General features: G+C 38.5%; 1 protein-coding gene across 2 annotated transcripts in view; it reads left to right on the top strand.

Moving 5' to 3' along the window:
• Positions 1-17,889, top strand: part of KIAA0232 (KIAA0232 ortholog) — a 68,396-nt gene extending 50,507 nt beyond the window's left edge. The window contains exons 6-9 of one of the 2 annotated variants that reach the window (XM_086612087.1): positions 525-3,822; positions 13,529-13,610; positions 15,661-15,758; positions 17,837-17,889. In XM_086612087.1, coding sequence (XP_086468213.1) covers positions 525-3,822; positions 13,529-13,610; positions 15,661-15,758; positions 17,837-17,854 — 3,496 coding nt within the window. In that variant the 3' untranslated portion in view covers positions 17,855-17,889. Of the gene's footprint in view, positions 1-524; positions 3,823-13,528; positions 13,611-15,660; positions 15,759-16,790 lie in introns of both variants that reach the window. The other variant, XM_086612086.1, reaches the window with a different exon arrangement.
• Positions 17,890-18,129: the final 240 nt, after the last annotated feature.

The following is an 18,129-nucleotide window of genomic DNA, read 5'->3' as shown; positions in this document are numbered from 1 at the left end:
TTTTTTTGCAATAGCTTTTTCTTAATAACTGAACAGTCAAACTATGTAGAACTTAACAAGTAGTCTATCATTTCACAAAGGAGAATTAAAAAAACCTGAAATTCAGGACTGAACTGACTGAAATTCAGGACTTCCTCATTTATAGTCTAAATCAAACATGTTTAAGAAGACTGTAGTGAATTGCTACATTATCTAATAAGTCTGGAATCAGGCGTTCACTGTTCTAAGTATCCCCAATTCCTGTCTACAGTGACATTTAGTACTCCCCTAAAAATGGGATTGTTTGACTTGGCAGTATATTTTTAAACATGTATTAATATAAGCACTTTTAAAGCTCATATTAATCTCCTCTTTATTATTAGTCAGATAAACAGTGCAATGAGTGGCATGTGCATATGTAGAACAAACTAGATTTTTGGCAATTAGATTGGTAGTGTTTTGATGTGATTTTAGTAATACTTGCTAATATTAATGCCTGTTTGAAGTTCTGTTGTCTGAATGTCACCTTTCTGGTTTGCTTTCAGGTACTATGAAGCATTTCCTCCTCTTTCTGAAAAGCCAGTTTGCCTGCAGGAAATTATGACTGTATGGAATAAATCCAAAGTATGCTCTTACTCTAGCTCCTCATCTTCATCCACTGCTCCACCAACTAGCACAGATACATCTTCTCCAAAGGACTGCAATAGTGAAAGTGAAGTAACTAAAGACAGAAGTAATAAAGTATCTGCCACTGCACAGGAAAGAACCCAGCAGAAGAAAAGTAAAAATGAGAAAGAAAACAAGTTTAGTAACAACACTGTTGAAGAGAAGCCTGTTTTGTACAAAAAGCAAGTCCGACATAAGTCTGAGGGAAAGATGCGTCCTCGCTCCTGGTCATCTGGATCCAGTGAGGCTGGCTCAAGTTCTAGTGGTAATCAAGGTGAATACAAGGCATCAACGAAATGTATTAAAGTAAGACACAAAACAAGAGAGGTTCGAAATAAAAAAGGGCGTAATGGGCAAAGCAGGCTTTCAGTGAAATCTGGTGAAAAGGCTGATCGCAAAGTCCACAGCGGAAGCAGTAGCAGCAGTAGCAGCGGGTCCATCAAACAGCTGTGCAAAAGAGGTAAAAGGCCATTAAAAGAAATTGGAAGAAAAGAAGCTGGAGGTAGCGATGGAAAAGATTTGTATTTAGACAGCAGAAACGAAAAGGAATACAAAGAAGAACCCTTGTGGTATACTGAGCCGATTACAGAGTACTTTGTTCCTCTTAGCAGAAAAAGTAAGCTGGAGACTACATACCGCAACAGGGAAGATATATGTGGCGTAACATCAGAGGCTGTCGAAGAGTTGTCTGAATCAGTGCATGGTCTTTGTATTAGCAACAATAATATTCATAAAACATACCTCGCAGCAGGTACTTTCATCGATGGTCACTTTGTAGAAATGCCTGCAGTTCTAAATGAGGATATTGACCTCGCTGGGACCTCAATATGTTCTCAACCAGAGGACGACAAATATTTAGATGATGTTCATCTGTCAGAACTCACACACTTCTATGAAGTGGATATTGATCAATCCATGTTGGATCCTGGTGCCTCAGATACGATGCAAGGGGAGAGTCGGATTTTAAATATGATTCGACAAAAGAGTAAAGAAAAAACTGATTTTGAGGCAGAATGTTGCATAGTGTTAGATGGAATGGAGTTGCAAGGGGAAAGTGCAATATGGACAGATTCGACCAGCTCTGTTGGTGCTGAAGGGTGGTTCTTGCAAGACCTTAGTAATTTAGCTCAATTTTGGGAGTGCTGTTCATCTTCTAGTTCTGGTGATGCAGATGGGGAAAGTTTTGGAGGAGATTCTCCGATCAGATTCTCCCCCATCTTAGACAGCACAATGCTTAATTCACACATGCTTGCTGGCAATCAAGAGCTCTTTTCAGATATTAATGAAGGGTCTGGTATAAACTCTTGTTTTTCAGTGTTTGAAGTGCAATGCAGTAACTCTGTTTTACCATTTTCTTTTGAAACACTCAACGTGGGAAATGAAAATGCAGATTCTAGTAGCACTGCTAATATTCTTGGGAAAACACAGTCTAGATTGCTAATATGGACCAAAAATAGTGCCTTTGATGAAAATGAACACTGTTCCAATCTTTCAACAAGAACCTGTAGTCCATGGTCACACTCGGAAGAAACACGTTCTGACAATGAGACTCTAAATATTCCATATGAAGAATCCACGCAATTTAATGCAGAAGATATTAATTATGTAGTTCCTAGAGTGTCTTCGAGTTATGTAGATGAAGAAATTCTAGATTTTTTGCCAGAAGAAACCTGCCAGCAACAAGCTAGAACTTTAGGAGAAATGCCCACTTTGATTTTCAAAAAAAAATCTAAGCTAGAATCTGTCTGTGGTATTCAGCTAGAACAAAAAGCAGAAAGTAAAGACTATGAAACTACACAAGGGTGTAGTGAAAGCAGTCCACATGGAGATGGCTACAGCTCAGGGGTTATTAAAGATATTTGGACAAATATGACAGACAGAAATTCTGCAGCGATGGTAGAAATAGAAGGAATAGAAGATGAGTTGTTTTCAACTGATGTAAATAACTATTGCTGCTGTTTGGATACAGAAGCAAAAGCTGAAACCCTCCAGGAGCCCAATAAAGCAGTGCAGAGATCAGAGTATCATCTTTGGGAAGGTCAAAAGGAGAATTCAGAGAAGAGAGCTTTTGTCTCAAACGATTTATCAAAAGTAGATGGCGGTGACTATACTACACCGTCAAAACCTTGGGATGTTAACCAGGATAAAGAAAACTCATTTATACTTGGTGGTGTGTATGGGGAGCTCAAAACATTTAACAGTGATGGAGAATGGGCAGTGGTGCCACCTAGTCACTCAAAAGGGAGCTTACTGCAATGTGCAGCTTCTGATGTAGTGACAATAGCTGGCACAGATGTGTTTATGACTCCAGGTAATAGCTTTGCCCCTGGTCATAGGCAATTATGGAGGCCGTTCGTATCATTTGAACAGAACGAGCAATCGAAGAGTGGAGATAACGGATTAAACAAGGGGTTTTCTTTTATCTTCCATGAAGACTTACTGGGAGCTTGTGGTAACTTTCAAGTTGAAGAACCAGGGCTTGAATACTCATTCTCTTCCTTTGACCTGAACAATCCATTTTCACAAGTTCTTCATGTAGAGTGTTCGTTTGAGCCAGAAGGAATTGCATCTTTCAGCCCTAGTTTTAAACCTAAGTCAATTCTGTGCTCTGATTCAGACAGTGAGGTTTTACACCCCCGGATATGTGGTGTTGATCGAACGCAGTACAGGGCTATACGGATTTCTCCAAGGACTCACTTTCGCCCAATTTCTGCATCTGAACTTTCTCCAGGTGGTGGAAGTGAGTCAGAATTTGAGTCAGAAAAAGATGAGGGAGGTATTGCTGTCCCTTCTCAAGTTGATGTATTTGAGGATCCGCAAGCAGATCTCAAACCTCTGGAAGAAGATGCAGAAAAAGAAGGGCATTATTATGGGAAATCAGAGCTTGAATCTGGAAAATTCCTTCCCAGATTAAAAAAGTCTGGAATGGAGAAGAGTGCACAAACATCACTGGATTCCCAAGAAGAGTCGGCTGGGATGTTGCCAGTGGGAAGCCAAGATCCCTGTTTAGAATGTAGTATGAAAGAATCTGTAGACGGGAGGGCGATGGAGAGCTCCAAAGTAAACTGCAGAATAGTGGAGCCACGCGAGGAGACTAGCAGGTTTTGCAGTTGTAAAGCAGGGTGCCATTTCCCCACGTACGAGGATAATCCTGTTTCTTCAGGAGACCTTGAAGAGGTATGTGGATATATAAAATTACAGAATTTGCAGCTGGCATCTGACAACCAGCAATTTGTCATGTGACAGTTCAATTTAAATGTTTGTAATTGTATAGTTCTCTAGAAAAAAAATAGAGTTTTGTAGAAACACTGGAGGTTCCATCTGAACATAAGGAAAAACTTTTTTACTGTAACAGTGACGTAGCGCTGGCACAGGTTACCCAGGAAGGTTGTAGAGTCTCCATCCTTGGGGATATTAAAAAGACATCTGGACGTGGTCTTGGGCAACCTGCTCTAGGTGACCCAGCTTGAGCAGGAGGAGTTGGACATGACCTCCAGAGTTCCCTTCAAACCTCAATCATTCTGTGATTCTGTGAAAAATTAGCCATCTTCAGGCATTAACGGTGCCGTCTTGCATACCTTTAGAAATATATGCATGTATACACTCGTGTGACTTTAAAATCGGTTTACCTTGGGTTTTTAGCTTACCTGATTTACATACAATGTGTTAAAATGTGCACAAAGTTTGAGTAATGAGATACTACTGATTTGCTTCAAACCTATTTTAACGTTTTGAAGAGGAAGATCTGAAGTCAATCTTTGCAATATGAATTATAGTTACTTCCAAGTAGAAGAATTTGGAGTTGAATTATTGGATGTAAACTTCAGGAAAGAAAGGTTTGTAGAAAGGCTTAATTGTCTAGAAATTAAAAAGTTCTCTTGTCAGCATAGACATAAAAAGAAATAAAACATGGATGCAAAATACTCATCCCTATCACAGTACTGTAAGGAGGCCGAACTATAACTACAGGTGAAACTCAGAGTTTTCTTTCAGGTGATTGTAGGTACAGTTTAAAGTAATGATCAAAAGCAAAAATACCTGAATTTTTCTTGCTGTGAGCTCCCTTTGCTCTTGAGAAGAAATACTTGACCAGCAAAATAATTTAGTTGTGAGGCCAGCGCAAAGATATTGACTATATAGTTGCATCTGACATTTTCTTTTCATCTGTAGCCTCCTCTTCCTCATACTCAGAGCGGTTGTAATATCTGCATTAGGAGGGAATGTTTTTCACTTTCAGCCGAAGAGTTGCACCCAGCTTGTGCTGTGCGATTGTATACTCCTCAATTATTTGAAACACTAATTAATCCATGTATGGGAAAGCTAACCTTTCCCTTGCTAAAACTAAAGCTAACCTTTTTGTTGAACAAAATCAGAGCTCATTATTTTCCTTCTGCATTTGTTTCTCCTCTCATCCTCCTTTACATTAATTCCTATTACAGCTTCTTTTCCCAGTGATAAGTTGGTGCCTGCTGTTTGCGCAAGAGAATCGAAATATGTGACTTTTCCAGGCCTTTTGTAGACATCTCAGTTCCTGCTGCTCTGTTAGGTTAACAATGATGACGTGGCTCCAGAATTCTTTTCTGGAGACTGGGAATTTTCTGGATTTATGCCAGGCCTTGTAAAGAGTCATCAAAAAAATTGATAGACTGTATGTCAGAACAGATTCTGGAACTACCTTTTAGCAGGAGTAAGCAGAACATAACTTCATCGGACAGTAGGACATAATGAATGAACAAATGGTATAATACAGTCATTTCTGACAGCAAGAGTGTAAAGTTCCTTCCACCCCTTTCCAGATCTCCTTTCTGGATGCTTAGTGCTCTGTGAGGATGTTTATTCTCATAATTTTTTCAACCATTTATCCATTCAAGAAAGTAGTAAGTGTCTGGTGTAAGATTGCGGTGGTTGCATAGTTTATGGTAGATACGAGGCTTGAAAAAAAACTTCGGTACTGAATAGTGCTCAGAAAGCTCTGGTATTTTGTTTTACTCAAGTTCCCTAGTGCAAGAGGAAAACAAACGGCTTCACTTGCTCAGGTCGCATGATTTTGTAGGCTTCAAAATTATAAGCCACTGGGAAGTACAAAGGGCCAACAACCATCTCTGCAGTATAGATTCCAATTTGGTTTGCAATTAAGCTCTTCCTAGGGGGCTTGAGGAGCCTGATTACAACCTATACTCAGAAAGACTGGGTTAACCAGCCCTCTTGTATCTACCATGTCTCAAGAGGATGTGTGCACACTCTGGGCTTTTCTAAGAGCCATTAGCATGCATCTGAAAATAATTGGCTTTTTGGCTTGAGAACATTTATCTAAATTTATTATTGTAGTTAAGTCTATCTGTGAAAGAAGAGGGTTTTTTTTAAGCATGGAAACAATTTTAATATGTTGGTTGTGAAGTAAACGTCAATCATTAAAGGTGATGACTATATCATATACAGGAAGGGGTGTAAATGTCATGCAAACTGTGTGCAAACTGTTTTCTTTTTAAAAGTGATGTTTATTTTCATGAGCATTAAACAAAATCAATATAAAATACATAGAATTAGAATGGTTTAGGAGAAGCATTCTTCCTGGACACTCCACATGTACATGCATGGGAAAAAGAGTTTTAACTTGAGCAGAAGCTATGGAATTGACTGATTGGTATAGATTGATGTTTGTAAAGGATTTTTTTTTTAATGAAACTTCTGTGCATCCTTTTATTGACTTATGGTAAAAATTAAAGTTATTGTTTAACATGCTGTTATCTAACATGAAGTTTGAGTTGTGTTCTGGGGTACCTCCAATATTTTTGTATAAATAATGGATGTGAAAATACTAATGTAGACTATAGTGCAATAGTAAAATTGTTTTGCATTGCATAAACTCAAAATTATATACGTGCTGTTCAAACACACATCTTTGAATACCTCCGATTTATAAGACTGTTGGAGAATCTAGTTCAGTTTCCTCCCTCTTACCTTGTATATTAGAGCACTTCCTTGGGACTTACAGCATATTTTGCAGATGGAATTTGCTGATAGCTCCTGCAGAAGTTCTTCAGAAGTGAATAACTATATACGTAGCTTTAAGATTAAAAAAAAAACCACAAAAAACCACCAAAAAAACCACCAAAATAAATAAACAAATAAAAAACCCGAAAAAAACCAACCCTGGAATACAGTCCTTTTTCTTCCAAGTAAATACTCTTACCGTTTAGCTGTGGAGTCATGGGTAAGTGCACAGTCTGGTCCAGTTAATGGTCTCTGAATATAACAATACTAAATTGGTCCATATAGTTCTTGGTATGTGCTGATCATGGCAGATGAACAAAACACCTACAAAGACTCTGAGCTCTAACTTTCTGATTAATAAGACATTAATTTGCTGAGATTTTAAAGGGTGAAAGTATCTTGTATGAGAGGGACCTTAAAAAGATACAGTCTACAATTACATATAAAAATCACGAAGGAAAAAAACAAGGTTTAAAGTAAGACAATAAAATAAAGATTTGGTACACCTGAAGGTCCTAGAAGTAAATCAGAAACAGAAAAAATGACTGAAGGATATTTCTGAGAGACAGAATTAACAAGCTTGGAAAACTATGAAAAAATAATGTAAAAAAGATAGTTTAGTGTGGTTTTTTGTGATTGTTTGAATTGTTAGTGAAAAGACAATTAACCAAAGGAGTAGTACAGATAAATTACACTGTTTTAGCCAGTCATAGGAATATTCAGCCGAATGTCATGAGGAGCCACAACTAATTTGAAAAAAACCTAGTAGAATACTTGTTTGAGAACACTCAAAATATTTAAAAGGCAAACACATTTCCATCTTTTTAAAGAGGAAAATGGGACCTGGTGTATTACCAACGACTCTCTCAAATTTTCTAAATAAATATTTTAAGCAGTAAATGGCATGGGTGCATGAGAAAGTGAGAAAGTTTCTAAGTGTTGGTTTGGCAAAAAGGTTGCACACTCAAAATAGCAGTCAGTGGGTCTCTAGAGGAGAAGGGAGATGATTAATTTTTCTGGTCTGGAGAGTAAATACATGTTTGTGAAAATCCCTGATGCTATCAAACTGAGGATGTCTGCAGTTACGCTGGAGGACAGGATAAGAATCAAAAGGTGGTTAAATTGGGGAAATGATATGAAAAATAAAACTTAGTCCATCAGGGACAAATACAAACTTCTAGAGAAATAATCCTCTTCACAAACAGTGTGAGGAGTGACAGGCAAGGAAATTATGTGAAACAGAAAAGCATCTTCGAGAAGATTATAGGCTGAGCATAAATCAGCAATAAGACACTACAAAGATGGCAACATTGTGATACATAGATAGGAATGCCCTTCTGTAAGAGGGAAAGTAATTGCTCGTCTGTAGCTGGAGCTGGAAAGTCTTCTGCTGGAGTACTGGGCTCAGCTTCCATTGCCTTGTATCAAGAAAGATATCCTGAGGAGAGCAACACGAGGATCACTGCTTTTGAAAACAGAGTGAAGGGACTGAGGTTGCATTATCTCAAAAAAAGAGAGACTTGAAGAAGAACCCAGCAGTTTTGCAGAAGCTATGTGCATAGTCACAGAAAATAAGGAAAAAGCTGTGCTTGTCGTGTAGGCTCTGGTAAACATAGAGGAAGTGGATGTGATGACCTTAAATCACAGCAAGGGAAATTGAAGAAAAATAATTCTAAGCAGAAAATGAGCTTACTGTAACACTTAATTATTTTTAGGGAAGCAGTGGAAGTTCTGTCTTGAAGAGATTTAGAGTGTAAAATAGTGCATTGTAGTTGTTTCTGGCTTTGTGCAAGGGTAGAGACTAGATGATCTCATAGGGTCCCTTACATGTATCTTTTCAGTGAAATTTGATTATTAGGTGGCTGCCAAATAGGTTTTAAGAATATAAAGTCTGGACTCAGCTCCCTTTATTCATTTGTGACTAGCTTCTTGAGCCAGATGTTGAGTTGCTGATGAACTAAAACTAGGATCTTTTGGAATGGGACTCAGTGTGTTTATTGCTGCTTTGACTTAGAAATCATTCATGTGTTTCTTGTATTCTCTCCGATAGTAAGGGATTGCAGAGCAGGTTCAAGGAGATCTGTACATACGGATTAATATTACTTCTACTTTTTCTGTGGTTGGTTATGAAGCTGTCAGTTGTAATGCTTCAGATAATATTCAGATCATAATAAAGCTTTAGTGCTTATTCTGTTCAGATTCTGCAAAACTCTTGTCACTGCCTTGATCCTTGTCAGCATGCATTCTGAAAGAGTAGGAATAGTCAATGATCGTGCTTTCAAATTAGTATGTAAAGCCTAAGTAGTCTATCCTGTACAGCATATCAATTTAGATGAAAAATAATAGCTGTGTAGATGGGTAGCAGGAAGATTTCATAAAGTTTTCATAAAAATACTGGAAGTGCCCTTTTTTCCAAGAACTTCAGGCAAACAGCCCTTAAAACTGTAGGCTCTACCTCTGAGAAGATGCTTTGTATAAATTTAGCTTCAAGAATGAAAGTCCTGAGCAATGTGACTTTTCTAACTAGCAAATGACTAATCTGCCATATGAACTTGCTGTGGACTTTCATCTGTAGCTGTAGGGAAGAACTTGTGATGGAAGCAAGGAAATCAACAAAAATGATTGCTACCTCATACAAAATTGTTAGTTAAGGAATGGCAAAATAATTGTACTCATATTTCCCTCTATGCAGATTGCTGATAAAATAGGATTTAAGTTGTTAAGCACATCCTATACCAGTTCTTGGTGGAGAGAAAAACATGTTGCATATTCATAAATGCTCTCTAAGAAATTTATTTGAGGTTGCAAAATATAGCTATTATTTTCTGCCAAGAAGAAAGAATAAAGTAATCTCTTAATGGAGTACTTATAGAGCAGTCAAGGTCTTACCTGAGGAGAAATGTTCTTATATCTATATCTATGTCAAATGAAATATAAATAAAATACATATTTGGGAGTTTGTGGGTTTTTTAATTTATCAACATGAACTTCCCCTTTAATATATCTGCATACATAAGGAGAGAGGGAAGGAACTCCACTCTCCTGCCCCCTCTAGATTTCTCCTACCTTTTGCTCCTTGACTTTTCCATCTGTGCATTTATGGTTTGGGTAATAAAACCTCATATTACAGATGTGATGGTACTGGTATCATTTTATCATATATTTGATCTTTTTTCTTGAGTTACGCTTTCAGACTTCTAGACCTGGTCTTTCCCAACTTTGGTAGTCATTGTTTCCTCACCTGCCTAAATGCCCGTGTATGACAGCTCAGTATGCTGTCTTCCACAAATTATGAAAGTTAAGTTTTATCTCATGTCAGCACACCAACAGTACCACTCAAATGTGCTCTTTATCAGGCTGCCTACCGGTTGCTGTTAAAAACCATGGTGTTGGATATGTCCCTGTTGGATATGCCCCTGTAGTGAGTGTGGAACACTTTACACAAGCAAAACAAGCGAAAGTTTCCAAGTCTCAAGTGCATTCACCAAAGTGGCTTCTCCTTTTCCCTAGATCAATATAATACGGTATTCCACTGCCTATTTGCAGTACGGCTTCATCAGCCGCGGAATTACGTATTGCTGTCTAGAGCAGCCTTGCACAGAAAGCAGTGAGACAATAAAACTCTGTAGAAGAGTAATCTTCCTCAGCTGCTTTATTTCACGTGTGTGTGTGAGTGAAGGAGGTGTGGAAAAATCTCATCGGCTGTAGGAAATGGCATTCATGGTGCAGGAAACAATCTTCCACTTCTCTGCTTGTTTTCCCTTTATTCAGTTATGTCCTTAAAATACTGAACTGCTTTTCCGTCATGGTGCTGGAGATCAAGTACGCTGTTTAAAATCGGCATTATCCACTTAAGCTCACGAAATCTCTCCTTCATGTTCGCTCCTTTACTCCAGATAGATTATGGAGTCATTTCACTTCTTTGAAGTGAAACTAGATTTAAAAATCACTAGATTTTTTTTAGTTGGAAAAAAGCTAATACTTGCTTTTATTGCCTTAGAAAGTATTTGTACTGATATTTGCAAAGAATGGTTGTTCTTTTGTATACCAGAGGTTTAATTTGAAATTTTGGATGAAAGACCTAAGTGTACAGCCTTGCTGTTGTATGATCTTCTTGGGAAGGTTCATTTGAGAAAGCAGACATAAAACGATGTTAGATGGAACAAATGTCAGCTACATGCCAATGTAAGATGTGTAAGTGCTATTTAAAGTTTTGAAACCATTTTACTCTTTCAGACTCTTATACAAACAATAGCAAACATTAAAATGATTTTTTTTTCTGCTTTTAGCTTAACTCTCAGTTTGGGAGAGGTAACTGGGGAACAGAAGCAGAACTGGAGTTACAGTTTCTGCATGTAACTGCACAATGCTGACCTAAATCTACTGAAAATTCATAGAAACTGTAGTTGAAATCAACCAGGACTTGGGGCAGGAGAATCTCGTGTAACTGTAACACGACAGTAGCGTTTCTGCTGGTGAAAGCTGAAGTCCTCAAGTGATTTTTACGTTGCCTCAACCAGAGGCTCGAAGAGGAGCCTCAGTTACCATATGTCTAGCTGTAGAACAAGAAAGGAAACCCAGCAGTCTTCTCTCAAACCTGCAGCAAGGCTGGGAGTGGAACAGCATTGCAGTTGGGCTTGCCTTGTCGTCTTTGAAGCTCTACTTAAGAACAAAGTAAAATAAATATGAATAGTTTCAGGGAGGAAAGATTTTCACTTGCAATTTCTGATACCGGTACCACTGAGAAAAACAGCTTTTTAGAAGGGTGGCTGGAAAACTTAATAGAACTTTTCATAGTATACTGAAAGTGTATGTGAGTATGTGTGAGAGAGAATGGGGGAGGTATAAGTTGAAAATGCTGTTTTAAAAGGGGAAGTGCTAAAAAAGGAAGATAGAGGCATCGTACTATTCTGAAGTTGGTATTTCATATTTACTAATTAGGAGTATTTATTTAATTCACAGAAGATGAGAGACCGTGCAGTTATAGTAAACATCTAAGCAACTGTAGGAAAAAATTGTTTTCTTCAGGGAATGTATAAAATGGACATCAGGTCGTGCCCCCCATCGCTGCCCAAAGAAAACTCCCAAAGGGATTTGGTATGCATAGCAGGTCTTTCTACATCTGTGCTTTTGCTTTATACATCTGACCTTAATGATGGTTTAGAAATGAACACAAGTTGTTCCGCTGAGGGTCAGTGTGGGGGCAAGAGGGCCAGGTCTGAGCTCAGACTGAAGTCTTGCTGGGCAACTTGTGTGTTCAGCCAGGAGATGTGTCTCTGGCTTTCTGTGACTCTTGTGCATTGAGGCAGTGACGGGAGGATACGGGAGCTGAGGCAGCCTGCAGCCAGCATCAGTTCAGTCACCGCGCCATGCTGGAGCACGTCTGTGGGCTCTGATGGTGACTTGGCCCAGGAAGCCAGACTGCTGGAGCTTGTTGTACCCTGACAGACTCAAGCTGGCTTTGCTTGTGACCTGCTGTGGTTCATCAGTCTTGCCACGTGTGCAGAAATGAGTGCAGATGTGACACCAGTGGCGTGGGAAACTTTGAAGTTAATAAAGGATCATGCCTGTGGAGTTCAGATGTCGCTATCTGTACTTAGCAGCAGAGTGAGGCTTCCATGATTGAATTTATTTGTAAATGCCCATACTTCTTACTAAGTCCTGCTTTAAATACCATAAAGTCCTCCTCTTCTCCTCCTCCTCTTCTCCCTGTAGTTTAACTTGCTAAGAACTCCCTTTCTGGACTTGAGGTTTCAGGTTTTGGAGGGTGGTTCCAAAAATGAATGTCCCTCCGTGTTATGAGAGGAAACCAGCACGAATAATTTCAATATTCATTATAGCAGAATTTCACAAGGAAAAAAGTTTAACCTGGCCCATGCTTCAGAATAGAGCACTCTGAAGTTGCTCGTTTGGTTTGAGAGGGACTTTTCTTTATTAAGTAATAAGCGTTTGTAAGTTTAGGTTCTATAGATTTGTAGTTCTACAGTAGCTTAAGGAGGAAAAAATGTTCTCAGTTTACAGAGGAGGAAGCTGGATGGAAACTCAGCGTTGAAGCTCATTTGTTACTGTTTTTTAGTAGCTGCTTGTGCTGTAGTTTGTTTTTGAAGCATTCTGTCTGGTATCTATAAGGGATGTTACAATCTGGAATCATCTTTTGAAGGTTAATGGGGTTACGACAGATGCAGTTAAAGGAGTAGGGACATGTCCATTGTGACAAGCCTTTGGTATTTCAGCCACGGCCATTAATTTCATAAGGAGAGGGCTCTGGTTAAATTAAATTAGCACTAATATATGAGGGGGAAGTATTTAGGCATTTTTAGTGAGTAGATTGAAATTATTTTTAGCATATAGACAAATTATTAATCATCCTCATAACCAGTTTTTCCTCATGTTGACACATTAATTCTCTAGTTTAATTTTATGTTATTCCATTGATGGTAGCGGTACTACTTTAAAGATTAAATTTTGCCTCTTTTTGATTACTTTCTTTTCTCTTTTGTTTATACACTGAACTATTTGTCACGTTGACTAATATTTCATTGTATTTTCATTTCTTAGGTAGCTATCTCTTCTCTCAGGTTTTGTTGTTAAAGTGTAGGGCTGGAATTCATTTTTTTGTTCTGGATTTGTACAGCTCTGTACCGACACAGTATGAGCCCCTGAGTGGAATTCATGTTGATTTGTTACAAGATTTCAGATAATTGATATTCTATTGTAGTTTGACAGTCCTTTCCCATTAGTATTAGAAATTGAACAGTGTGACCTGTAAGACCTAGCAAATTGGTTGTAATACCAGGGTTTCCTCGTTTACATGTAAGTATATTATTTATGGCATAATGAAGTCTGATTACTGTCTAAACACTTTCCTATATTGAATACTAATCTGCAGAGAATGAGTGGCAGCCAGGAAAAGCAATGCTGGTGGGAAAAGGCACTCTATTCTCCCCTTTTTCCTGCATCACAGTGTGAAGGTAAGAAGTTTAAACTAACTTGCTATTGCACCTGTGTTAGAATGAAATTTCTTACGGATTGAATTGCTGCAGATGAATTGGAACTACCATCTGTATTTAAAAAAAAAAAAAAGCCAAACAAACTTCCATAATAAATTCTCTTAGCTGAGAGAGAACCGAGATGCTTCAGTTGCATTTGTAATAAATCTCTAGCATGCTTCTAAATAGTTTTAAACTGAAAGTACTTTTAAAATAGTCTTAATATTTATGCAAAATTCCAGAGCCTGGAATTAAGTACATAGAGTATTAATCTCTGACTCAGAAAATACTTTATTACATTTTCGAATATGTTTCAACCTGAATAGTACTTACTAAGTAGCTAATTTGATAAGTGTGAAAACATGATAATTACCACTTTTTATGGGTTCACATAAATAACATGCCAGTTATTCAGTGAACGTGTGGAATTTTTCACAAGCTGGGAATGAGAGGGATTTGCCTCTCAGCCACTCCTTTCACAGTGACAGTCTGGGAATTTTTCTGTCCCATGCAGAAAGTCCAGTCTTGGTAGGCAGGCTGCTTGCAAGTGGAAGCAGGTGTGCTTCCAGCACTCTCAGTTGTCTCCCAAGAATTCGTAGCATCTGACAGCTGGCCCAAGCCCAGGTTTTCAGTGGACAGGGAAGAATCCAGGCAGGTGTGGGGTTTTTTTTGCCTGCATAGCAATTTACCTTTTCTGAGGAGAAGTCAAGGAGCTATATAACAATATTCTGTATATTGAATTGACAGGCTGTCTGATGCGTTTTGTTAGTAGAGGCTCAGTGCAAGAAACTTTTGATAATCTGGAAGTAGATCAGCCAGTAATTATTACTGAGCTATTTTTGTAGTGCGCCTTAAAGTGCAGCGATGTAAATGGTGTTCTCGGTGCCTAAATGCCCCTACTTTGGTGTTTAGGACAGTTTGGGTTACTTTCAAGAACATCTTAAATTACACTGTCAACTACAGAAGTGTGTTGGCACAATGAAAGAGATTAGATTGATGCCTACAGGACTTGAGTTGCCTCCTGGACTGGTCACAGAACCTCCCATATTAGAAAAAAACACTCAGTATTTACAAAGCAAAGATATTTAGTGTCCTTTCATAAAGTAGTTTTTTCCCCCACAGTGATCACCGCAGCGGTATTGTTGGCGTACTAGCAAACGTAGTGAGTGACCCACACGCTTGAGTGTGTATTTTACACCGAGCGATCCTTAAATTGCTGCGAGTGCGTTGTGTCACCTGCTGGTGAGCTTGCGGAACTGTCCCGTATGACACCACCTTGTTTGCCAGAGGAACTCGGAATTTACAGTATAAACCACTGCCAAGTCCAGAACCTGCTTGATACAGTGGCAGAATTTCTGTGAAGTAGAATAGTTCCAGGATTTCCTCGTTTAGACGAATTTTACCAAAACCACAGCTTTGTCCTCAGAACTAATATTCTTTCAGAAATCTCGAGCTGTACCCAGTTGTCTGTATGGGTATTTTTTATCTATGGATATTGATGCATGTGATCCATATATATCTCTATGATATATGTTGATACTATGTATGTAAGTTTAGTCTGGTAAGTAGAAACCACAGCCATTCTTGTCTTTTTTTTTTTTTTTTTTTTCTGAGCTTCAGTCAGCATCAGGCTGCTGTTGCAGTGTATCTTGTACGAGTATAGAAATATGAATGACCTGGAACACTGTGCAATATCAGAATTGAAAAATTTACTGAATCGTGTATAATAAAAAAGTAATTCTTGCTCTTTATATGTAACTAGTTTAGATGTTTCCATTAACTAAGTAGCTTTTTTATTATTATTTGGTTATTCAGGTAAGATTTGATGATGCCTCATTAAGGTATTAAGCTTATCTCTTTAAGGATGTCGAACTAAAATCCTTCACAAGCACAGAATTTATGTGACTTAAGAGTGTGAATTTCAATAAACTTCTCTAGATGACTTTATTTTGGCTAAATGTAAATAACAATGTTCCTCAATTGTTTTTTCTTCCTTTTTTCCTCTGAAACACCCCCACAAACACAATGTAAGAGTGTTATACAAATGCCAAGGGAGAGAATGGTGTAGGAGAATTTGCAGATGTAAAGGAAATATCCAATGATGATGAACATCTTTTAGATTTTAATATGGTAAGTGTGTCATTGGTTTCGGGGAGGAGGTTTTTTTGTTTATTTTATAAGGGTGTGCCACCGCATCTTTCCTTTCATGACAGTTTTCGGTGTGGCCTCAAATTAAATTTCTACAAAAACCTTCAAAAGCTTTTCTTTCCTTACTTCGTTTTTTGATCTCCTCTGTGTCTTGAGCGTTCTTCTGAAAACTCCTCAGTGTTGTACTTTAGGAGTACGGCCCTTTGTACAAACAGTTGTACTTCTAGTAGTTAAGCAAACCCAGTTTCCTTTGGGAACACTTGGCTTTTGCTTGTTGTGTGTGTTAAACACGAGTCCTCTTTTCCTCAACTTCTAGTTTCAGTAAGCGCAGCGTGGGCTGATGTGCACTACGAAGGCAGAAAGGACCGGCAACTAAAGGCACGAACATAATGCATGCTGAATTCTGTCCTGCTTACAGGCAAAAAAAACCCTGATTTTTTTCTGTAGGGAAAAATTTTTGTGTACACATGCACTTACTGGTACACTTTTAAACTTCGCAGTGATGACAACACTGAAATTTACAGTGACATGCTTGCTGTAGCTTTACTGAAAATACATTGGGTTTCCTTGAAGTGTAGTCAGACCTGTGCTGTACTGTTTTCTTGGTATTTAGTACTTACTACTGAATTTTGGAGATAACTTTTACAGTAATTTTCTAACATGAACTGTGACCACCATAGAATCTAGGAACGATTTGGGTTGGAAGGGACCTTAAAGACTATCTTGTTCCTTCCACTAGAAGGTGCATTCTGACTGAGTTAACTTTTGATTCTCTTGCTGGTTTGTGCAAATCCTAAAATTAGGGAATAGGAAAAAATAATAAAAGCCCCAGCTTTTTTTCCTGCTGTTCCACAGTCCTTTCAACATCATGGACTAAGTCAGGAAAGAGGAGACTTGCCCTGTAATTGTGACCTCTCTCTTGAACAGCGAGGAAGCTATGTAACGTCCCAGCCCAGACAAAAGCGAGCGTGTTCTTTGTTGTTCCCCATCAACACTGTCAGTTTAAATCCTTAGGTTTCTTCTGTTTATGAAGCAAGATGTGCAGATGATATAAATGCTGAGGCAAAACCAAATGGCTTCAGGAAGAAGATCTACTCCAGTGATAGCTCCAGCTCTGAAGACACAGCTTCAGAAGGTGGAACTGAATGGGCTGATCCGTGTGAGGAGGAGCTTTTTTCTCGAACTCAACTATAAAAACTGCAGAGTAGAACAGATGGTTTAAAAGTAACATGAGATGGAAAACTATCCTTCTTGAGGGTCTGTAGCTCTAAAACAACAACTTGAGTTTCCTCTTCAGTTAATGGATTCAGATGTGTATTTATCTTTCTCTTCTCGCTTATTTTATAGATGAGGACACAGCTGTCCTGTTGAAGCTTTTCTTTTTTTCCCCCAAAAACCTGTTAAATTCTTGGCTATTTGAACTAGACTAGATTGTGTTGTCAAATCAAGAATGGATGTGCATGTGCTTGTCTTAGTAGTACCACTGCTTTTTTGCATCTTAATTGCAGTTATTTTCATTCGTAACTGTAGCCCTACCACTACTACTATCTTGTTAGCATCGCAGTGTCTACAACTACTTCTGCTGTTCAGAGACTTCCGCTTTCCGCACATTAGGCTTTGTTCTTTAAGAACTGGGAGATAAATACTTAACACTGTAATCTATCAGTGCCTTTCTGAATGCAGGAGAAGAGCATGAATGACTTGTCCAGTCTTCATTCAGTAAATCTCATAACTTTGAAGTAGGAACAACAGGGTTGTGCTTTAGAGACTTACGGAAACTGTGTTTTCTATCCTATGATTCCCCCCTCCCACAAACCAACACTGAGGATACCATGGTTTGTATTTTTGCTATCTGGAGAAGCCAAGGATTTTTTGTAGGTATGGAGGCAATGTGGTTTTTTTTTTTTCCCCCTTTTTTTTCTTTTTTTTTGTCCTTTTTAGCAACTTGTCAATGTGGGGCAGACGTTTAAAAAGTAACACCAAAAATAATAAACCACTGGGGTGATGTGTGGATTGTTGTGAATTTTGTAACGAGTAATGAGAATGTTGTCTTGTTGCAGACGATGGCGTTCATGTAACCTGCAAAGCATCCTGTACTGAACTTGAGCCTGACTGACTGAAACTATCTAAAATGCTCAGAGTGTTCAATGTTTTAAATGCAAAGGGTCAGTGCTTCACTTGAGAGAAATCCTGTGGCTGCTGCAGTTAGCTGCTGTTGTGGCTGTAATTTAGCAAATCTCGTAGTTCATTCTGTGTTTCCGAGAGAATGTGTGGGGCAAGCTCCGTGTGTGGTGGGTGGGGGTAGGGAAGGTGGCGACTTACAACATACATGTGTGATTGCAGTAGTGATTGT

The sequence above is a fragment of the Tauraco erythrolophus genome, chromosome 5 (genome assembly GCF_009769465.1).
Source record: "Tauraco erythrolophus isolate bTauEry1 chromosome 5, bTauEry1.pri, whole genome shotgun sequence".
NCBI classification, from domain to species: domain Eukaryota; kingdom Metazoa; phylum Chordata; class Aves; order Musophagiformes; family Musophagidae; genus Tauraco; species Tauraco erythrolophus.
Note: the sequence above shows the minus strand (reverse complement) of the source record. Positions and strands in the feature narration are given on the sequence as shown.